At 43.7% G+C, this 18,120-nt stretch overlaps 1 protein-coding gene across 1 annotated transcript in view; it reads right to left on the reverse strand.

Moving 5' to 3' along the window:
* The window catches only part of b4galnt4a (beta-1,4-N-acetyl-galactosaminyl transferase 4a), a 119,184-nt gene extending 102,698 nt beyond the window's left edge, over positions 1-16,486 (reverse strand). Inside the window, exon 1 of the mRNA XM_070907764.1 lies at positions 16,345-16,486. Within this exon, the coding sequence (XP_070763865.1) occupies positions 16,345-16,486 (142 nt within the window). The remainder of the gene's footprint in view (positions 1-16,344) is intronic.
* Positions 16,487-18,120: the final 1,634 nt, after the last annotated feature.

Here is an 18,120-nt window from a genome sequence, read left to right on the forward strand (position 1 = left end):
AACATGTTCAGAAAACTCGCTGATGGCACATTTTTTACAAGTTTTTAAGACTTAATGTGTTGACCAACACACAATATGTTGCATGTCACGTTTCTACTATCCTTCTCCAATACAATAAATAAAATGTGTGTTTTAACGTACAGAGATTGAAAGAAAATCAACCTGTAAACTTTTTAGATTGTGAATACTAAACTTGTCAAACTGTCAAAATAAAAGCTATGTGGGATTTACTTTGCACCTGTGGGTCTATTTTGTTGTTTGAATGTATACTTAACTTTTCCCTCCCTCTCTCTCTCTCTCTCTCTCTCTCAGAGAGAACTAAACAGAGTGACAAGAAAATCATACAGGAAAAAAATCCATCATCGCAGAGGAGAAGAAGTCACCGATGTCACCACACACAGGTTGTCTTTGTGGTCAGTAATGCAGTGTAACCACAGCTCTTATTGCTGTCACTTTTGTCATCTGGAAAAATGTAACCACTGTGGTTGGTTTCACCAGGATATTAAAGGTTTTATAAAAAATCTCTGTAGGGAGGGGGAAGCAGGAAGGATAAAGAATAGCGAGATTTTTCTGGGGTCTGGGACAGATTGTCAGACAATTCAGGTTTAAATCCAGATTATTGCTTTCACATTCTCTAGAGGGGAAATATTACATCGAGGCTGAGTACTTGCTGTCACTCCAAAGCCTTTGTTGTCAACTGCGGGGCAACAGTGTAGGACAGGTGGAGACTACTGCAGCTTCCCAGAGCTGTTAAAGATTCAGGGAGAGTGGCAGGTTTAATAGGCTTGAGCTCTGATTGTTAATCGGTCACCGGCGGGTCCTAGTCCGAGCCTTAATCAGCTATAAAAACACTTCGAGTGGAAAAGAGAGACTCAGGTGTTCTGTCTCTGACGCTGACCTGCTCTACGCTCTCTCTCCTTGTCACTCTCCTGGTACGGTGTGTTCACTCTCTGTCAACTCCCCAAATGACACACTACGCTATCGCTATACAGCACAGACAACCTCCTTCTCTTCAGGTTGTGGAATGTCATTTTGTGCAACATAGGAAATCACTACCTGAAGTATCATTATGTGCGACAGGTTGACACAAAAGGCAATCCCACAAAATGACTCCCAGAAAGCAGTGGACATCACAAACTGACATGTTTCCTTTAACGAGTGAGCTTTGCAAGTTTACATGTTGGACTAAGTGAACGTTTCACCCCGACAATTGACTCCCTGCTCTGTATTCTGGTGCGGTTTTATAGCTCCCAGGCTTAGAGACATATTTCTTCAAACAGAGAGCAGCAGGAGGTATCTGCCTTTCTGTTCCTTCTCTAGTACTGGGCTTGACGGGGAAAAACATTGGCACAGGAATGCTAGCTTTCCAGGAAAGATGCAACTCTAACGCTGTATTTACAAAGGTAAAACCAATTAGGCAGGTGTGAAGAGCAACTTTTTAGAAGGATGAGTTGAATTGTATAGTATCTATCTATCTATCTATCTATGCAGTTTGACCGTGATTTAAGGGTGTTTAAAGGAAGATTATTACATTATTAGACAGTTTAGTCCTACAGATCTTCATGTTATTCTTGTTACCAAACTGTTAAACTTTGGCGCCCATAATATATAATTTCCAACAATTGGAATTCCGTCAGGGAGATTAGTGAGATGTAGTTTTGGCAATGGAGCTACCCCTTGTTTAACGTTTTGGATTATGGGTGGGACGTCTAAATCTCAGCGGGGAGAGGTTGTGTTCGGCTCTGACCTGAATAAAGCGCTAAAGTTGCTGAGGGCTGCAGGCTCGTCTGAGCTAACAGGATGAGGTTGCGAGGCCAGACTCCCAGAGATGCTCAGTCAAGTACAAACAACCACATAGTGTTTGTGGACGGGGAGCGGAGCGATGATGGCCATTTTTAGCTTGACTTTTAAACTAATGTCCACTTCTGGGAGGGTGCTGCTACTGCTATGTGGGGGTGTAAGGGTACAGTCTTTTGTGTGTGTGTGTGTGTATATGTGCAACTGTGTGTGTGTGTGTGTGTGTGTGTGTGTGAGTGTGTCTGTCCATAGGGATGTGGTGTCAAACTCAGCTGACTCACATGTAGCTGTGTGAGTCAACCTGCTGACAGGAAAATGTAGCGGTAGAACGCTGATATAGGCTTCAGGTAGTTTCACTGTCATTTATATAATGGCTGGAGGAAGCAACACTTGCACACACACACTGCATCTATATGCATGCACACAGACCTCATCTATATGGCACTGCACTTGATTTCAGCACTCTGTATCCGACACACCTTTTCTTGCATGCTCAGCAGGTTTTCTGCACCGGTGTTCGCACATCCCCACTACCTGTGTCTGACAACATTAACACTGATATAAAAAGCTCCTCTTTACGGCAGAGAAACAACTGTATTCTCTGAGAAAAGCAATATAACTCTGTGTGATGTGGCTTAACAAGACTGCAGGTTTTTAAAATATGCACAGTCCACATTAAGCCCTTTTTAAAAGTGATTCTCTCGTGGCAACAGGAGTCTGATGATATTCTCGTTCCTCTACTTGTCATGTCTCCTGCACCTATTTTCCTCGCAGCTGGAACTCAGGGGGCAAATCTGAAAGCTTCCAGAGTCAAGTTCCCTACAGCTTAAATAGGAGGCATGCAAGAAACATTCTGCCCACGAATGCGTGGCTGTGTGTGTGTGTGCGTGTGTGTGTGTGTGTGTGTGCGTGTGTGTGTGTGTGTGCATGTACCCCACAGGTGCGGACTCCCACAACCCCGGAAGGAATGGAATCTAGGCAGCAAAATAGGAATCCCTTGTAGCATATGAATGAGCAGAGAGTGCTTGAATGAGGGGAACGGAGGGCATGCGTGTGTGTGTGTGTGTGTGTGTGTGTGTGTGTGTGTGTGTGTGTGTGTGTGTGTGTGTGTGTGTGTGTGTGTGTGAGTGTGTGTGGATACCAGCAGGGATAAAATCCAACCCAGGGGGACAGCAGCCTGCAGCAGGACACAGGTGCTACATTATACAGACACATCACACACAGGCAGTGTTCTCACTGTAGCTCAGACAGTGATAGGTGGTGGTGGGTAAGAGTGACAGAGAGAGAGAGCTGCCTGTCTCGGCACATTGAATTGATGGAAGGATACCACCTGCAGAAAGGCCAAACCACACTCCTGTAACTCTAAACAGATGAGTGGGAAACATACATGGTGGTAAACAGAAAGAGACACACAGACTATGACTCAAGATAAAAAAACAACTATTGAAAATCTATCATTTATTATAGCACAGCAATGTCAAATTACCTTAACTACTGTTGATTGTGCTGTTGGCATGTTGCCACATACTGTTCACACATTGTTTTAGTCTTGCAGTAAGGAAAGAGCACATAACTGAGGGAGTTCTGGCACTAGGTTAGCCACTGAAATCCTGCAAGAACACAAATTCTCACGTGTGACTGCACAAAAGAAACTTTTCTGACCCGACTGATATACTGATAGTCTTGGTACTTTATTTGCTGGGTGAGGTTTTGTGTTATTTTTAAAGAACTTTTAAGGTCACAGTCACAAGAGATCAGACATCACATACAAACAAAAACTGCTCCAAACTATTGCGCCGAGTTCACCGGTACGATGATCAGCCACAACATCCATATGAAAGACACAGCCGGCAGTTGTAATGTGAGCATATCCCTCCATACAGGCTCCTTTGCAGAGCTATTTATTCCTTGAATTGATCCAAATCATTTTCTCAAATTTAGGATAACGCTAGTCACAAACTATTACTGAAGGTACTGTATGCAGCAAGTAGCACGTAAATGCACTAAACAGATATAGCTAGCTACAAGACATTCCTCTCTTAGCATACTAATGGGAGAAAGTTTAACAAATAAATACATGTTTGCTGGTCCCTTGCATGCCACTCTGCACCACAGGTGTCATCCACTATTTAGGATAGAGAAAGAAAACAATCTTCAGGGTGCCACGTGTTGACAGAACATGTTTGCTTCCATCCCAATTCAAACATGTTGCATTCATCAATTTACATTAGATCTCACTTTTTTCTTCTGCTCATTGCATCCAATCATAATGTGTCATCCTCCTTTCACACGCCAACTCATATTCCACTAAAAAACTTCATTTCCCTTTCTTTTCTGTCTACAGTAAATTGAACATAACACAGCACACCTTTCTGAACACCAGCATCAGTCCATCTAAACAAAAAGAGCAATGGCATTGAGAGTCTGTCCTGTGCTATTCAATCAGGTAAACACAACTTTGAAGTTCCATTAACTTAACCCAGCTGACGGTGGCCTTCACCTGCACGCTGAATGAGTGTGTCTGATAGGGGGTAATAAGCAGAATCCACTTCAGCCTGTGACGACTCCATTTGTACAGGCAGAGCTCAGGCTTTACAGCAAGGACTTTTTGTTGATTAGATGATTTTTTTTTTTTCAGAGCACCAGCAAGCATTAAGGGCACTCGAAAGAAAAACAAATTACTCCTCTTTGCGTCCACATCCTGTATGTGTGTGCGAGAGTGTGCATTTCATCCTACAAATGTGTGGGCTGAAAGCAGATTAGTGTGAAGAGGCAATATAATCAGCGTTCCTACGATTCTAAGCAGAAATGAGAGTGAGATGGGGAGAAGACAAGGTCTACTCCGTGTTATCACGCTGCACTGACCCTGTTTGCAGAAGGGCAAAACCACACTATCACTTTCTCATCACTAACTTCAGCTTTTATAAGTGGCTAGGTAGGAAACACTGTTGTAAACAAAAAGTAATCTATTTTCCTCCTTCATTTACCCTCAGGCACACTCTCACACACACATAAAAAAGTCAGGCGTATGAAGCTGCAAAACTGCAAAAATTTAAACAGGATAGATATCTCCATATGCTGGGAATTCAATTTTAAAAAGACACTTTCAGTGCAGCTGTCACTGAAACTGACTTTGTAAGAGGTGTTGACGCTCTTTGAGCCCACAACATACCGTCAGCAGTACTTTTAACAAAGAAAAAACTCTGATAAGGGCATTTGTGCATTTGTGACAAGCTGCTGTAACAATGAACATTAACTTGGCAAGCAGAATTAACAGTTGATGTAATGGATAATTAATTTGGCACTTTAAATCATGAAAAATAAGTGAGTTACATGGGCACGCTTTGTCGTCTCAGTGATTAGGCTTGATTCTATCTAATTGAAAACAACAGAGAGGTTTTGAGATAGCAGGAGTGGAGACCTGTTATCGCAAATGTAGCTGCAAAGTGGTTTATTGGGGAATGGCAGTTAATGTGGGACGCTGCAGTCCACAATGTGGTCTGAGGGACGCAAAAAGTAGTCCTGCTTTGCTGCCAAGTACACAAAGAAACTACAAAAGGGAAAAATCATGAACACTGATCAGGACAAGCATACAATCACAGTATGCTGGATTGAACATATTTTCATTTCAATATGTAATTCCCTACATGCACAAAGCAGCTGACATTAGATGAAGAGGTTGAAGGTGAAGGTTTGTCTTGCTCCAGGACTTTTTAGTGTAACAGGTCACTGTTAATGGACATGTTGTTCTTCTCCATGTGGGATGGTGCACAGTATCTATAGATAACACTTTAGTCATCATTTTATTCCATTATATTTCCTGTTATGTGTCAGAAGATGTTTTGTCACAAAACTTAAATAACATGTGAGTAAACTCCTATCAGATGGGCTAGCATGACTTCACACAAAAATTAAATTAGAAGTATCTTGCTGATAAAGCAGCAACATGCCGTCTGCAGTATCACAGCCTTTTAGATTTGTTTGCTGTTGTTTTTATTGTACTTTTGATGCCTTAAGATGTGTATATCTTTATTCTGTAATTATTGTGTTTTAATGTAAATTTGATGCATCCAGCACTTCATTTTTCCATGCATATTTCCATTTATGAAGAGAAGAGAGCCAGCTAACAAGCCTTTTAATTGTACAGAGCTGACTGCATTATTTTTCATGCACAACAATAAAACTTTAACTTCAGGTCAGTATGAGCAGCATGCCAACTCATCCCACAAACAAGAACACAAACATAAACCTGGAATAAATTAGGAATGCATATCTCTATCTTAGTTTCTTCCTATGTACATACATGTGGTATGTGGTAAGTGTATATTTATGTATACATACATGTAAACAGACCTATCTATCAACTTGCCCAACCCACTTTAAATGCAGCACATTACAAATCTTGATCTATCCTCCATCGCTCAATATATGCAAGTCCATGGACGTTCTCTCTCTATTCTCTGTACTCTGAAACAAGATCAGATGGTCGGGAAAAGTGCTAGAACGATGTATTATGCCCATCGGCTCATTGTCAGTCTTCCTATCCTCCCCAGTGATCTAAAAACACCTCTTTTCCAGCATCAGGGCGGGTAGCAGCAGCATGTTTGACAGAGAGATAATAGAGTTGAATCGTCTTGCTTTGCTGAGGAAGGTGAATCTCCATGTCAAATGCAGCCAGATGAAAAAGCCTGCATTTGTCCCACATCTCATTTGCAGATGTAAAAATGGATGTAAAAAAAACAAGAGGGTGGGATAAATGTCATTTCACAGAGGAGAGGAGGCTGAGAAACAAAAATAAAACAAAGATGAGAAACCAAGCAGGAGGGAAATGGAAGAAAAGAGGGTGGAGGAGGAGGTAGAAGAAGGTGTGGTGACATTAGACGTACAATGCCCTCTCTGTCCAACGGGCTTTTAATAATGTCCTTTCTGTGCAATCATGTTAACGACACCATGTAGCGACGTGCACTTAGAAGGGAATCCAAAACTCAAGACATCAACAGCAGCTACAGGTAGTGCACATAGGTTTTCTTGCCCTCCCATCCTCTATTTTCAGATTAGCTTTTAGTGTCATGGTTAATTTTTTCCGTTGCTGATGTTGTTGATCGCAAATGAAACTCCTGCTCACCGGAGGCGGTAGCATCCTTTCATTTTAGTTTATAATGTGCACAACAGACAGCAGCCTTGGCAGCAGCCATCACCGTGTTAGATTGGGAACACTGCCTGACATACTGTACATGAGACAAAGCCAGCAGCGGCAAAGAGATGGAGTGCTGAGAGTGATAAGTGATTTTCTGATTGCTGATTTGATGGGAAAGATATGAACTGGCCCACACCCAGACAGGTAATTGGTAGAGGTTGATCCTGAGGGTGAGAGAAGTGGCCTTTCCAGGACATCCTGCCAAGGTGGAGAGATAGTTTGGGCAGTTAAAGATTTTGTTGTAGTACCCAAAGCACAGCCAAACAGTGAAGTGGGAGGAAACTTTGGGATGTGGAAACACTGTAAAATATTCAAGGAGTATATCTTTAGTGACAAATACTCCTATTCTTTGGATTGTGTGGATTCTATTCTTTGTTATTCAAAGTTTTAGTGCTGATGATTTCCCAAAAAGATGTTGTAGTTTTAGTTATCTAAATGTGTTTCCCCCCCCACCGCATTTTAATTGTGCTAAAATACATAATCCATTAGAGCAAACAACATGGTTTTATTCTTGTCAAAGGTGTGTTTAGACACAGTTAACACGGTGACGCATCTATAATTAGTGCACTGCGTTACCACAAAACACTAATGTAACCTAAGCAGATGTGATGGTCACTGTGATGGATTCCTATTTCAAGCAAGCACTTGTTAATCTCATTAGTTTTCATACCATACAAAATAAATATTCTCTCTCTCCTTTGCTCACTTTGTTTACATGAAAACTTGGCAGCTTGCTTTATAACCTTCTTTTAGCCTGCAACTTTTCCCCACATTAATTTCCAAACATTAAAACTAAGCTCTCTTAACAATAAAAAGTTGTCAGTAAAAGATGCAGGGGAAAAAAAAGCAAGTTTTGAAAAACATGATCTTGCAACGTAAAACTCAATAACCACTTTCACTAATAAAAACAACAACTGGTGATTTTCTATCAACTGTGTTAGTGTGATTGAGACTATAGGACAAAAGTGATAAACAAGAACTTGAGTATGGCACAGTGAATAGCAAAGCAGGGTGTTTAATTACAGTGAATATAAATAAGTCAAATGAATGAAGAGATGTTAAAATTCAGTGCACACTGGCAGGGCTGCGCTCAAAGCAAGTATGCACAGTTGTACAAACACAAACACAGCTCCAGAGTAAACTGGAAACTTCCCCTCTTCTCTTGAATATCTTTCCTCATGACTGGCCACAACAGAAAAAAAAGGGAACAGTGTTTGACAGCCCTCGGAGGGCGACGCCACACTCCGTCACAAAGCAGCTCACATGGTAATCAAGCCAGCGAGCAGGCCTTTGAGACGCAAAACAAAAGAACGACAAAGTGCAGCCCTTGTCCTTTCTCTTGCTCTCTTCTCCCGCCTCCTCTGACACTCCTACGCCTCGTGCAGAAAAATAAGATAAAGATGGAGACAGTCAGACGTAAAAGATAACTTGGATGATAGGTGAGATGGAACGAGAGGAGATGGAGTGGGATAAAAAAAATGCTGCAATGATACAAGATAAAAGAAAAGAAGTCAAGAAGGGAATATAAATATATAACATTCAGCTCAACTAAGCAAAATGCAAAATCGCTACATGAGTTTCTCATTGGGATGCTGTCAGCAGGGGAGACCCGTCAGACCTGCTGTGGAGCAGTGGGGAACCTTATCACCACCGCTATCACATTCTTGGTGTTTTTATCCTTTTAGATATATATATATCCAGATATAAAGCGCAAGATTTTGTTATATCTAAATGGCAGCCAGACATGTTAGTGAAAGCCCTTAATTGTCAAACGCCAAGAAAACCTAAAACTTTCCCCCTCACTGCTCAACTCTACACGGCAAGCTTTTATAAATGGAGATGAATTCCTATCCCACCTCCACAAATGTGTAAATATTCATAAGTGAGCAATGAAAAATAAGAATGTGCATGATTGTGATTTCAAAAGAAAACAAGGGTGAAAGGGAATACGAGAGAAAACTACAGAGAGAGATGCACACAGGGACGGGCATGTTACGGTCAATTTACTCTCTTATATCAAGTGTTTTATGACTTTTCAACAGAGCTATAAATAATACACAACACAAAGCTGATTACAATGCAACCAACATCCCTGTCTCCAAAACTGCAGCCTCTTCTGTCCACAAGTCCCTCTACCCTCTGATCCTTTCTCTGTCTTTGTTGCGAGCCCAGCCCACAGCCTCGAGGAGAGGTGACCTTTTCCATTAACCGCCACTACAGAAAGCTCATTCTGAGCAGCAGGCAGCCCACAAGACACACACTCTTTGATGATTGATTGAAATCCTGCAAGGTCTGGATCGCTTACAGTAAGGCAACACCACAGCTGATACAGCCCAGCGCCGCATAGAAACCCTATGAAAGAAAATCCTCCTGCAGAGGTGGTGGGGGGGGGGGGGGGGTAAAGAGCGGAACCTGGAGCCTGAGCGTGGGGGAAACTGGCAAATCCCATCATGACAAGGATCATGATCGTCTACAGCCGATACTCCCACCTGACATCTGTCTCTCTGGCGCTCCCTCTTGTCTCTCTCGCTCTCTGGCTGTTTCTAATTTCTTAAAACTCGCTCTCCGCTTTCTGATTCACACTCCCCTCCTCTGTGTCTCCCAGCAGTGTCCTAGTAAATTGTCCAAATTGTGTGGGTTTTTATGAGTCTCTACTGAGGAAATTGGTCTTAATTAAATCTTGATGGCATTGTTTAACAGTGTGACTGTTGCATTATTAGACACCCCTGCTGTATAAGGTGGCTACACCTGAATGGCTTTCCACGGTGAACCTCGTCTGATGTGTACACACATTCAACTAGGAGCCAATAGATTACACTGGTTGTGCACCGTAAAGGGCTGGGTTTATTGGAAGTCACAGCCGCATCCTCTCCTGATGCATCCTGCTGCATGTCCCACCTGTTGCGTGAGAAGGGTGTCCTTCTTCTGCCCTGTTCCTCCTCCCCCAAATGCTCGTCCCCCCCATTCGCAGCAAGCGTGCCAGCGGGCAGACAGTGCCATCATTCAGCTGCTTCCTCTTCTGCTCGGCTAAACACTGGGGCTAAAGTGCAGACGGTAGCGAGATCGGGGAGGCACACACTCACAGACACATGCAATAACACACTCGGGGGGGGGGGGGGGAACAAACTACATCACACATACACGTTTCCCTCTCTTTTACACTAAATCTCTCTGTTTCCCTCACTGACGCTCACATACACACAAACAAATCTCCTGCGGCAAAGCCGTGGCAGTGGGCCAGAACTCTCATCTGCATGGGGAAGAGCTGGTACCTTGATGGTGGCTTGTTAGGCAGGCCAACACAAATTTCATTAACCCCGAGGTTAACACACTCTGGACTTGTGTTTCTGCAACGCTTTTTCTCCCCTTCCAACCCCTTCATCTCCCAGTCTTATATCCACATCTGTTAATCTTGAATGCCACACTTACAGGTTGTGAAAAGCACGGTGGGTATGTGAATGTAACACATCCTGAGTGTGGAATATTTTAGCCGTCTATCCAGCAGATTTGCTTTAGCATGAGCAAGAAAACAGAAAATCCGAAATGGCCAAAGAGTGCTACTGAGGGATGGGATTACATGAACATATTTTCACAAATGCACATGTGCATGAGGAAGAGCCAGTGCTCAAATGTGACAACATGTACAATGAAATATAAGCACATGCATAGGCACACAAGAAGAGCGCGAGGTTTTATTTCCCCCTCTTAATCCTTCTGTTGTCTCTCCACCTCCACCAGGCAGGTCCTACGGCATCTAGGCACATTGAGGATGCAGTGCGAGTTGTCATGGGGACATTGTTCATCCTCGCTGTGGAATTACCCCGAGAGAGAGATTTACTGGGTTGGTCAGATAAGCTGTGGGGCAAGATTCATGGTTGAGCTTCTGACATCGCAACTCCCCAGACACGGGCCAACAATGGACTGACTGCCACATGCTTTTATGACACGGCCCTTTAAATGAAATAAGACATCAACGATAGCCGCAAATGAAATGACTGTTTCATATATAACACAGTTTCTCTGTATTGGCATTGTTATATCTACAGAGAGAGAGATTATAAGATTTTCAATTTGATGATCCCAGCATTGAAAACATCCAGGTTTCTGCAGCAATAACTTCCACCTGGAAATCAAATTATGAGCTTATACAATATCAGACATATTTCTGTTAAGCCAGCCAACAGTATGGCTCTAAAGAATATAAATCATCACATTAGTACAGCTACAATTTCATAATTCAGAATTTCTCCTGATGAGAACCTTTTTTTCCATTTTAATTTGATTAACAGAGCTCTTGCGCAGTGATACAAAAGGCCCAGCAATCCTAAAGGCAAGCAATCTTTAAAAAGCTGCACCGCCCAGCTGGGTTCACAAGTGTCCCCGGTTTAACATGCCCAAACCACTTTGTTGATACGGACTTGCAGACTGCACCCACGCTGGGCCTCGGTGGCCCTATAAACGCGGCTAAATTCATTCTCTGTCAGAAACATACGCAAGACATACAACACGACTGCACCGGAAATTGCTTTTTACTAAGCACGTAGGTTGTTTATGTCTCTCTGATCCGTTCTTCCTTCTTCCATTAACAACTGTTCCATTTCATCAAAGGTGTAAGTGGGCACCGAGAAGCTGCACATGTTCACAAATCTGAAAAAGGAAATTGACGATATTCATTGTTGCGTGAATAAATGATGAACATGAAAAGGTGCTGTGTATGTGTTAAAGCGCTTACCCACACCAAGGTGGTGTCTGTTGCCACTTTGCCAGCAGAGTGGTTCTGGTCGAGGTAAAACTGACCGACCGTGAGAACCACAAGATCTAAAATTAGGGGAAGTGACATCGGAGGGCATGGTTACCATGACAGCGAGCCAGCCTGAGGGTGTTGCTGCTGCAATACAACAACGAGCCGAATCCGACTTGATAGTGAACTGCAACTATATCCAAGTGTTCAAATGTGAACGTGTGTGTGTGGTCCTTTAAGTCTGTTTTTACCTTTTCTCTCTAGAGATATTAACACAATACAATGACAATTCATCCACAAGTGGCGTCTGTTTTATTTTTAGTCCCTCAGTGGATATTCAACGCACTCAAGCTTCCTCAAAACCTGTGAATGCTTCGGTCTTGATAAAATAAGCCACAAAACATCCCACCAGCCCAGCACGCTCGTCTCCCATATGTTGTCTCCATGGGCAACCAAGCAGCCAATCTGTCGAGGCCCCCGAGACTTCCCCTCTCAGACTTCCTCCTTATCCCTTCAGAGTGGTGATGATATGAAGTGTATGTGCGCATTATGTGCTATTTGACAAACATATAGGCAACATATTTGCGTGTTTGTGTGGGGGTGGTTGAGTGTATACATATGTGTGTGCCTCCACATGTGTAATCATAGTTAATCAATAGAGGCCTGTATGCAGCAGCCAGCCTCCTCCTCCTCCTCCTCCTCCTCAGTGGACCTGTTGATGCTGGAAGACAGGGGGGCTGTTGTACAACTGGGTGGTCGCATAAATGTGGCACTCATCTAATATGCACTGCAGCGCTGCCTGCCAACACACTTCCTCATTGAAATTCTGATTAAATAAGGCCAATCTGGCCAGTCTGCAATCTGAAAACTATTTAATTATACCTTTTTGGCTTTCCCCATCATCGTAGTTGCAACAGCCACCTCTGCTTTTAAGAAAAAAAAATATGAATACCCTAAGAAAAGACCACACATTCACACAAAGCCCTGTTGGTATTGCTCATTGTGCTGTAATTATATTTCTTTGACTGGCCTATTCATAAACAAAGTTCATGCCGGATATGGAAATGATACATACATACACAAAGCAAATCAAGATTGAAGTGAGGAAAAGCTCCTGACCTACAGTTTTCTCTTCAAGCAGAGATGCTTCATTGGAAGTAACTTCAACTTTTAAGAGTTTTGGAAAAATCTGCAATTCTGTGGCCAGAATAGTCAAGTTCCTCACTTCTCGAGCCACTGATCATGTGTGCCATCATCTCCCTGATATTGGATCCTTCTCTCCTGTCTCCCTCTCCACTTTCTATAAAAGCACAAAAAAAGTGTGAGTGGACTGCCCATCACCATTCAATCACTAGTCTATCACACAGCTCCATCCTGTACTGAATAATTTAGTGGCAGAAAATGATGGTCCATTTCAATACGGCTGTGGCTGGCTTGGTGCTCTGAATGATGACAATTCTGAATCAAAATAACACCTCTTTGTAATTGATTTCTCTGCCTACCAACCACAGTGTGATATTAATGACCACTCATATGACTTCTGAGAAACGATGTGTCAGTCAACCTATTCAATTAAGTAACATGTTAATCATACAGTTTCCATTATTTAGACGAGGTGAAAGAAATGTCATGGCTCATTCAGACCCAGATAAAACATAGGATGTTAATGTCAGGAGGCAGGTTAAAACACAAACATTCCTATCTGAAGCTTGGTTAAGGCAATCAACACCCGCCGTAAGTGCTTTCCTTTCACTGCCGCACCCAGATTCTTGTCAGCCAGTCCACAGAGGTCAACCAGACACTTTCCATTACCATTCCATGACTGGATTCCCATATTCCTGTGTCTCTAACAGGATGCACACAAGGAGGCAAATACACATTACTGCCAACAGCAAAGGGCAGTAACAGCTGGTGAGTGTAATGCACCAAAAAGGTAGCGATGCCCCATTGAGAGGGGAAGTCAAAGGGCGCCAACTCGTGTGAACAAAGCAAGTTTCAAAGCATTCAAAAAAGAATAATTTTCAAATGTTTTATGAAGTAGAAAATGCATTCCACGTGTCTGTTAAGGATACACACGATGTGTTTCAGTGAGAAACAAAAACCGTGTTTGTTTGCCATGAAGACACCACAGGGTACCATTAAGAGGGCCTCTTCTCAAAGTTTTCGGCCTCTGCTCCCTCATTACGTTGACCCAGTCAACCAACACATGATCACACGGAGGTGAGTAAACTGCACTTTGAAACACTCGACAGACTGCGGATAAAATCAACTGCTGTAAACCGTCTCCGACACGCTTCTCAAATCATTACTCACAATTAGAGAGACGCTGCCTCAATGGGGGACTGTATGCCAAGATGTTTACATTTCTCATAAGTCTGCTGGTCATGTGCCAAAAAGATATCATCTAGCAGATGAAATACTTGTAGCAATCTGTCTGATACGTGTGCTCAAGGAAGATAAATCTAATTCTCCCCAAAATAGGGACAAGGGGAATGGAAATTTGACAAATTATCATTTCATATTCAAATAAAAGGAGGACTTAGGCCAAAAATTAAATGACATTACTTCCACCAGCTCCACCTCTGTGGTAAGAATCAATGAAGATCCTTGTGCGGTGAGAAAAGTGCCAGCCTGATATGAATATTTACACACTCCATGGAGCCCCCATTTTCAGTAATGGCTACGTCTCACTTAGAAACCCTTGGTGCGAGAGGGGACATGTTATTCATAAGAGGTTAAGTGAGTTGACCTGCTCAGATGCCTGCTAAACGGACGACAGTCAATTAGACACACAGATCAACACAGCACCAAATAACAGCTTCCTTCCTCATCAGACGGCCGCAGCAGACGAGTCACAAAGGCAGACTATTAGTGAAATTATTAAAATGAGGCACACAGTAATATCGAAAATATAAGCATGCGTCAGACTGTGATTTCAGAGAATGAGAGGGATTGCCATGCTCTTGGGCCAGCTCACACAAAATGAGCAGCAACACAGCAGCGACGGCAAAATCACAAAGGCTAAAGAATGCACAATGCAGTGATATGTCGGCTTATATAGGAGAGTGACCATTCATTACATCAGCTTCATCGTCTGTATGTGTGGATACAATATCACATATAGAATGTAGTATCCACACAATATAGTACAAAGCGACACAACAGCCCTGCAGTAAATGTGGCCTATAAGAGGCTTATAATGTACATTTTGTTTTGTTTACCTTCTTTGAGAGAGGTCTGCCAAATACATCCATGGTAGAATAATGCCCGTAAATCATAAATGTAGAATTCACTGCAGGGATACTGTGTGTTGGTTTGCACACTTAACCTAAATCTCCTGACACAAACTCACAACTCACTTAGCTGCAGAGATTGGCAGCCTTCAGCCATCAGTCGGATTCATACGGAGACCCTAAAGTCCTGAAGGGTGATTATCTTGTGGGAACAAGTTATTATCTTGTGCAATAAGACAAGCTTGTTCTCTCCGTTACATGGTGGCTGTGTGTATCTGAAGTCATTAGAGACACATATGAATTTATAGTAAATTATCGTGGACTTCAGGGCCTCCATAGATTCGGGACTCATCATCATCAGAAAACTAAATCTGGTCTGTCGCTGAGAAAACCCCACAGATGAGATCAGAGACAATGAAATGATCCCTGTGTGTCAGTGCATCGTGTGTGTGTGTGTGTGTGTGTGTGTGTGTGCGTGCGTGCGTGGTATACACTCTTCAAGGACATCACAATCATTGGGTATCACTTTACACAGACAGCTGCAGGAGATAGACTACACCATCATCCCATGTTAAATCTGTAGTAGGTGATGGTTCGTTACATTGTCCAACACCTTTTACCAGTAGTTTGTTTTTTCATTAACAGCTGTTATTTGCACTGTGGATGGATGCAAATCAAGCCTTGGTAATAAGATGCATCACAGCAGCAGGTGGAGATCTGCCTCCCTTGTACTGCCCAACCCCTGATGTTTTTTCCAAGTCTGACTGGCATGCCTGTGACCTCCAAGGCCGCCTTCATGAACGGCCCTTTGATTATTAATGTTGAAGGCGGAGGTCTGGCTTTTGACCTGGCCCGACACCACGGTGCTTTTTACTTAGCCTGGAGAAGGAAACTATTGTTAATTTATGAGACACGCTCAGAGCATATCGGGTCCTACCCAGGGGAGGACAATCAGTATGTCACAGTCAGTAGGGCAGTTGTTCCAGGGACACATTAGTCATAAATCAACTCAACTAACAATATTTATAGAGACTTTATGTGTTTACACTGACTTTATAAGTCCTTATATCTGTCTACTGCAGTGGCCTTATCATGCTTTATAGCATTATTATCCCTCTTTATGTCACCTTAATATTCCTATAACATCCCTGCAGGAGCTCACTGTGCTCAGTGGTGACTTTACAGTGACGTTACACTAGTTTATAGTGTTATATCCTGAGGTATCACTACAGTGTTCATAAAGGGGCAGTTAAATGTCCCTTTAAATGTCTTTAGGGACTGCTAGTTAATATCCATCATGGGTAAAAGACAAGACTCCTTTTACAAAACTTGGGAGTGCGGTTCATAAGTGATAGAGAAGGTTTCTGTCACTCTACCTTTGCCGTAGTTGAAGTGCAGTTTGATGGTCTTGCCCTGGTTGATGTGCAGGTATGTGAACCACACGGCGGAGGTGAGCAGCACCAGCAGCAGCAGGAGCTTGAACTGCTTCCGGATTTTCTTCACGGGGAAGCGCAGCATCCTGGCTCAAACATCCTCCGGTAGCCGCCCGGTAGATAGTCAAAACGGGTCCGGAAGGTTGTCGCTCGGTCGCTGCTGCGTTTTTGTTTCTGGCTGTCCGCGGCTCTACGCTGAAGGGGGGGCTTCCTCTCCCGGTCACAGCGGCGGCATGTGACCAGTAAACGGGGAGCGTTAACTAGGCTACAGCCTTAAAGCGCGTCTCATTCCCGCGGATCCACGGGCTGACGGCGGCGCCAAACTCGTCTTATCCTCAGATCTGGGTCCGAACACCTCTGTGGAAGTCATTGCTTATGAATCCAACCCGGTTTGCCCCCCTTTCCCCGATGAATAGCGTGGCTTGTAAGCAGGCTTCCCTGCTGGAGTTTCCAGGCGGCTGCAGGCAGCAGGGAAAAGGCTGCAGATCAAAAGCCGCTAAGTTCAGCTAAGAGTGTGACGGAGGGAACAAAATAGCAGTCCGGCGATAATCTACACAAATCCCCTGTAGCTCAAGCCTTTGCTGACACCGCGACGCTGATTATTTTATCGGCTACTTAAGGATCATCCCCGGCCATGGGTTTAGCGCAAAGTACCAAAGAGCAAAAAGAAGAAATTTAGTTTCCATGTGGAGAGGTGGTCAGACAGAGCATCTCCACAGAGCTGCAACAACACTTCCTCACAGACGGACAGGTTTCCTGCAGAACAGACGAGGTGATTTGAATCTTTCCAAATTGGTGTAAATTAAAAGGGCCTTCAGTGAAATATGACCGAAGCCTAATAAACCTTTCGGCGGAATGGCCAGTGTGGAAGTAACCTGATCAGGGAAAGGTTAAGGTGGCAGTCAACCGAAATGTCACAGCCCCCCTGCGCTCCATCTATTGTTAAACACAGCTGAAACTGAGACTCCGGCTTCCAATGGAGGGCAGCGGATTCAGATGGAGCGCGTTTTTTATTGAGGTCCCGGGAGAGGAGGGGCGATCAGCTGTCATACTCGGGTTGGTTTGAAGCCCCGCGACGAGTAAATATCAAACCGATGCAGATTAAAAACTGTGATCGCTCCATGGCGGCGTAACAAGAGAGGGTTGGTAGAGATACTCAGATGCGACTGTCCGGCTTGAGGTCCAGGGAACAGATGTCCATGTGCTCCGGTTGGTCCGTTGTCTCACGGCAGGTGCATTTTTTTTTTTTTTACCCAATTCTCCCAAAGTACCTGCGATGTCCGAGTCCACTGCGCGCGCGAGAAAGATCACAAGCAGATAAGCTCACCCGGATCAAACTAATAAACACTGATATGTGGCGCTAGCGGCGATGCACTGCCTTGTGTTGTTATTCTGTCAGGAGCTTTTTTCCCTTTAAAACGCCGCAATAGCATCGTCCAACCCGCTTGTCGCCGCGCGCGGGCAGAAAAAGCAGCTGAGCTCCAGGGAAGGTGTCGCGGAGAGACCAGCAACAAGCAGCACGAGCGACATAACCAGGAGAAAACATGGTTTTGTTTTGCTACAATGAAACACGTCAGGGTTTCTCCTTTCACCGCACAGCTCAGTACGCCCATCAATTGAGCGTTTTAACGGTGCAGAGCAACCTAACCTGGGCGGACGGGCGATGACAAGTCTGGCATCCAATTACAGCCCTGCAAAGGGCTCAGAGGAGGCGGGATG

This window comes from Enoplosus armatus, chromosome 6, assembly GCF_043641665.1.
Source record: "Enoplosus armatus isolate fEnoArm2 chromosome 6, fEnoArm2.hap1, whole genome shotgun sequence".
Taxonomy (NCBI): Eukaryota; Metazoa; Chordata; class Actinopteri; order Centrarchiformes; family Enoplosidae; genus Enoplosus; species Enoplosus armatus.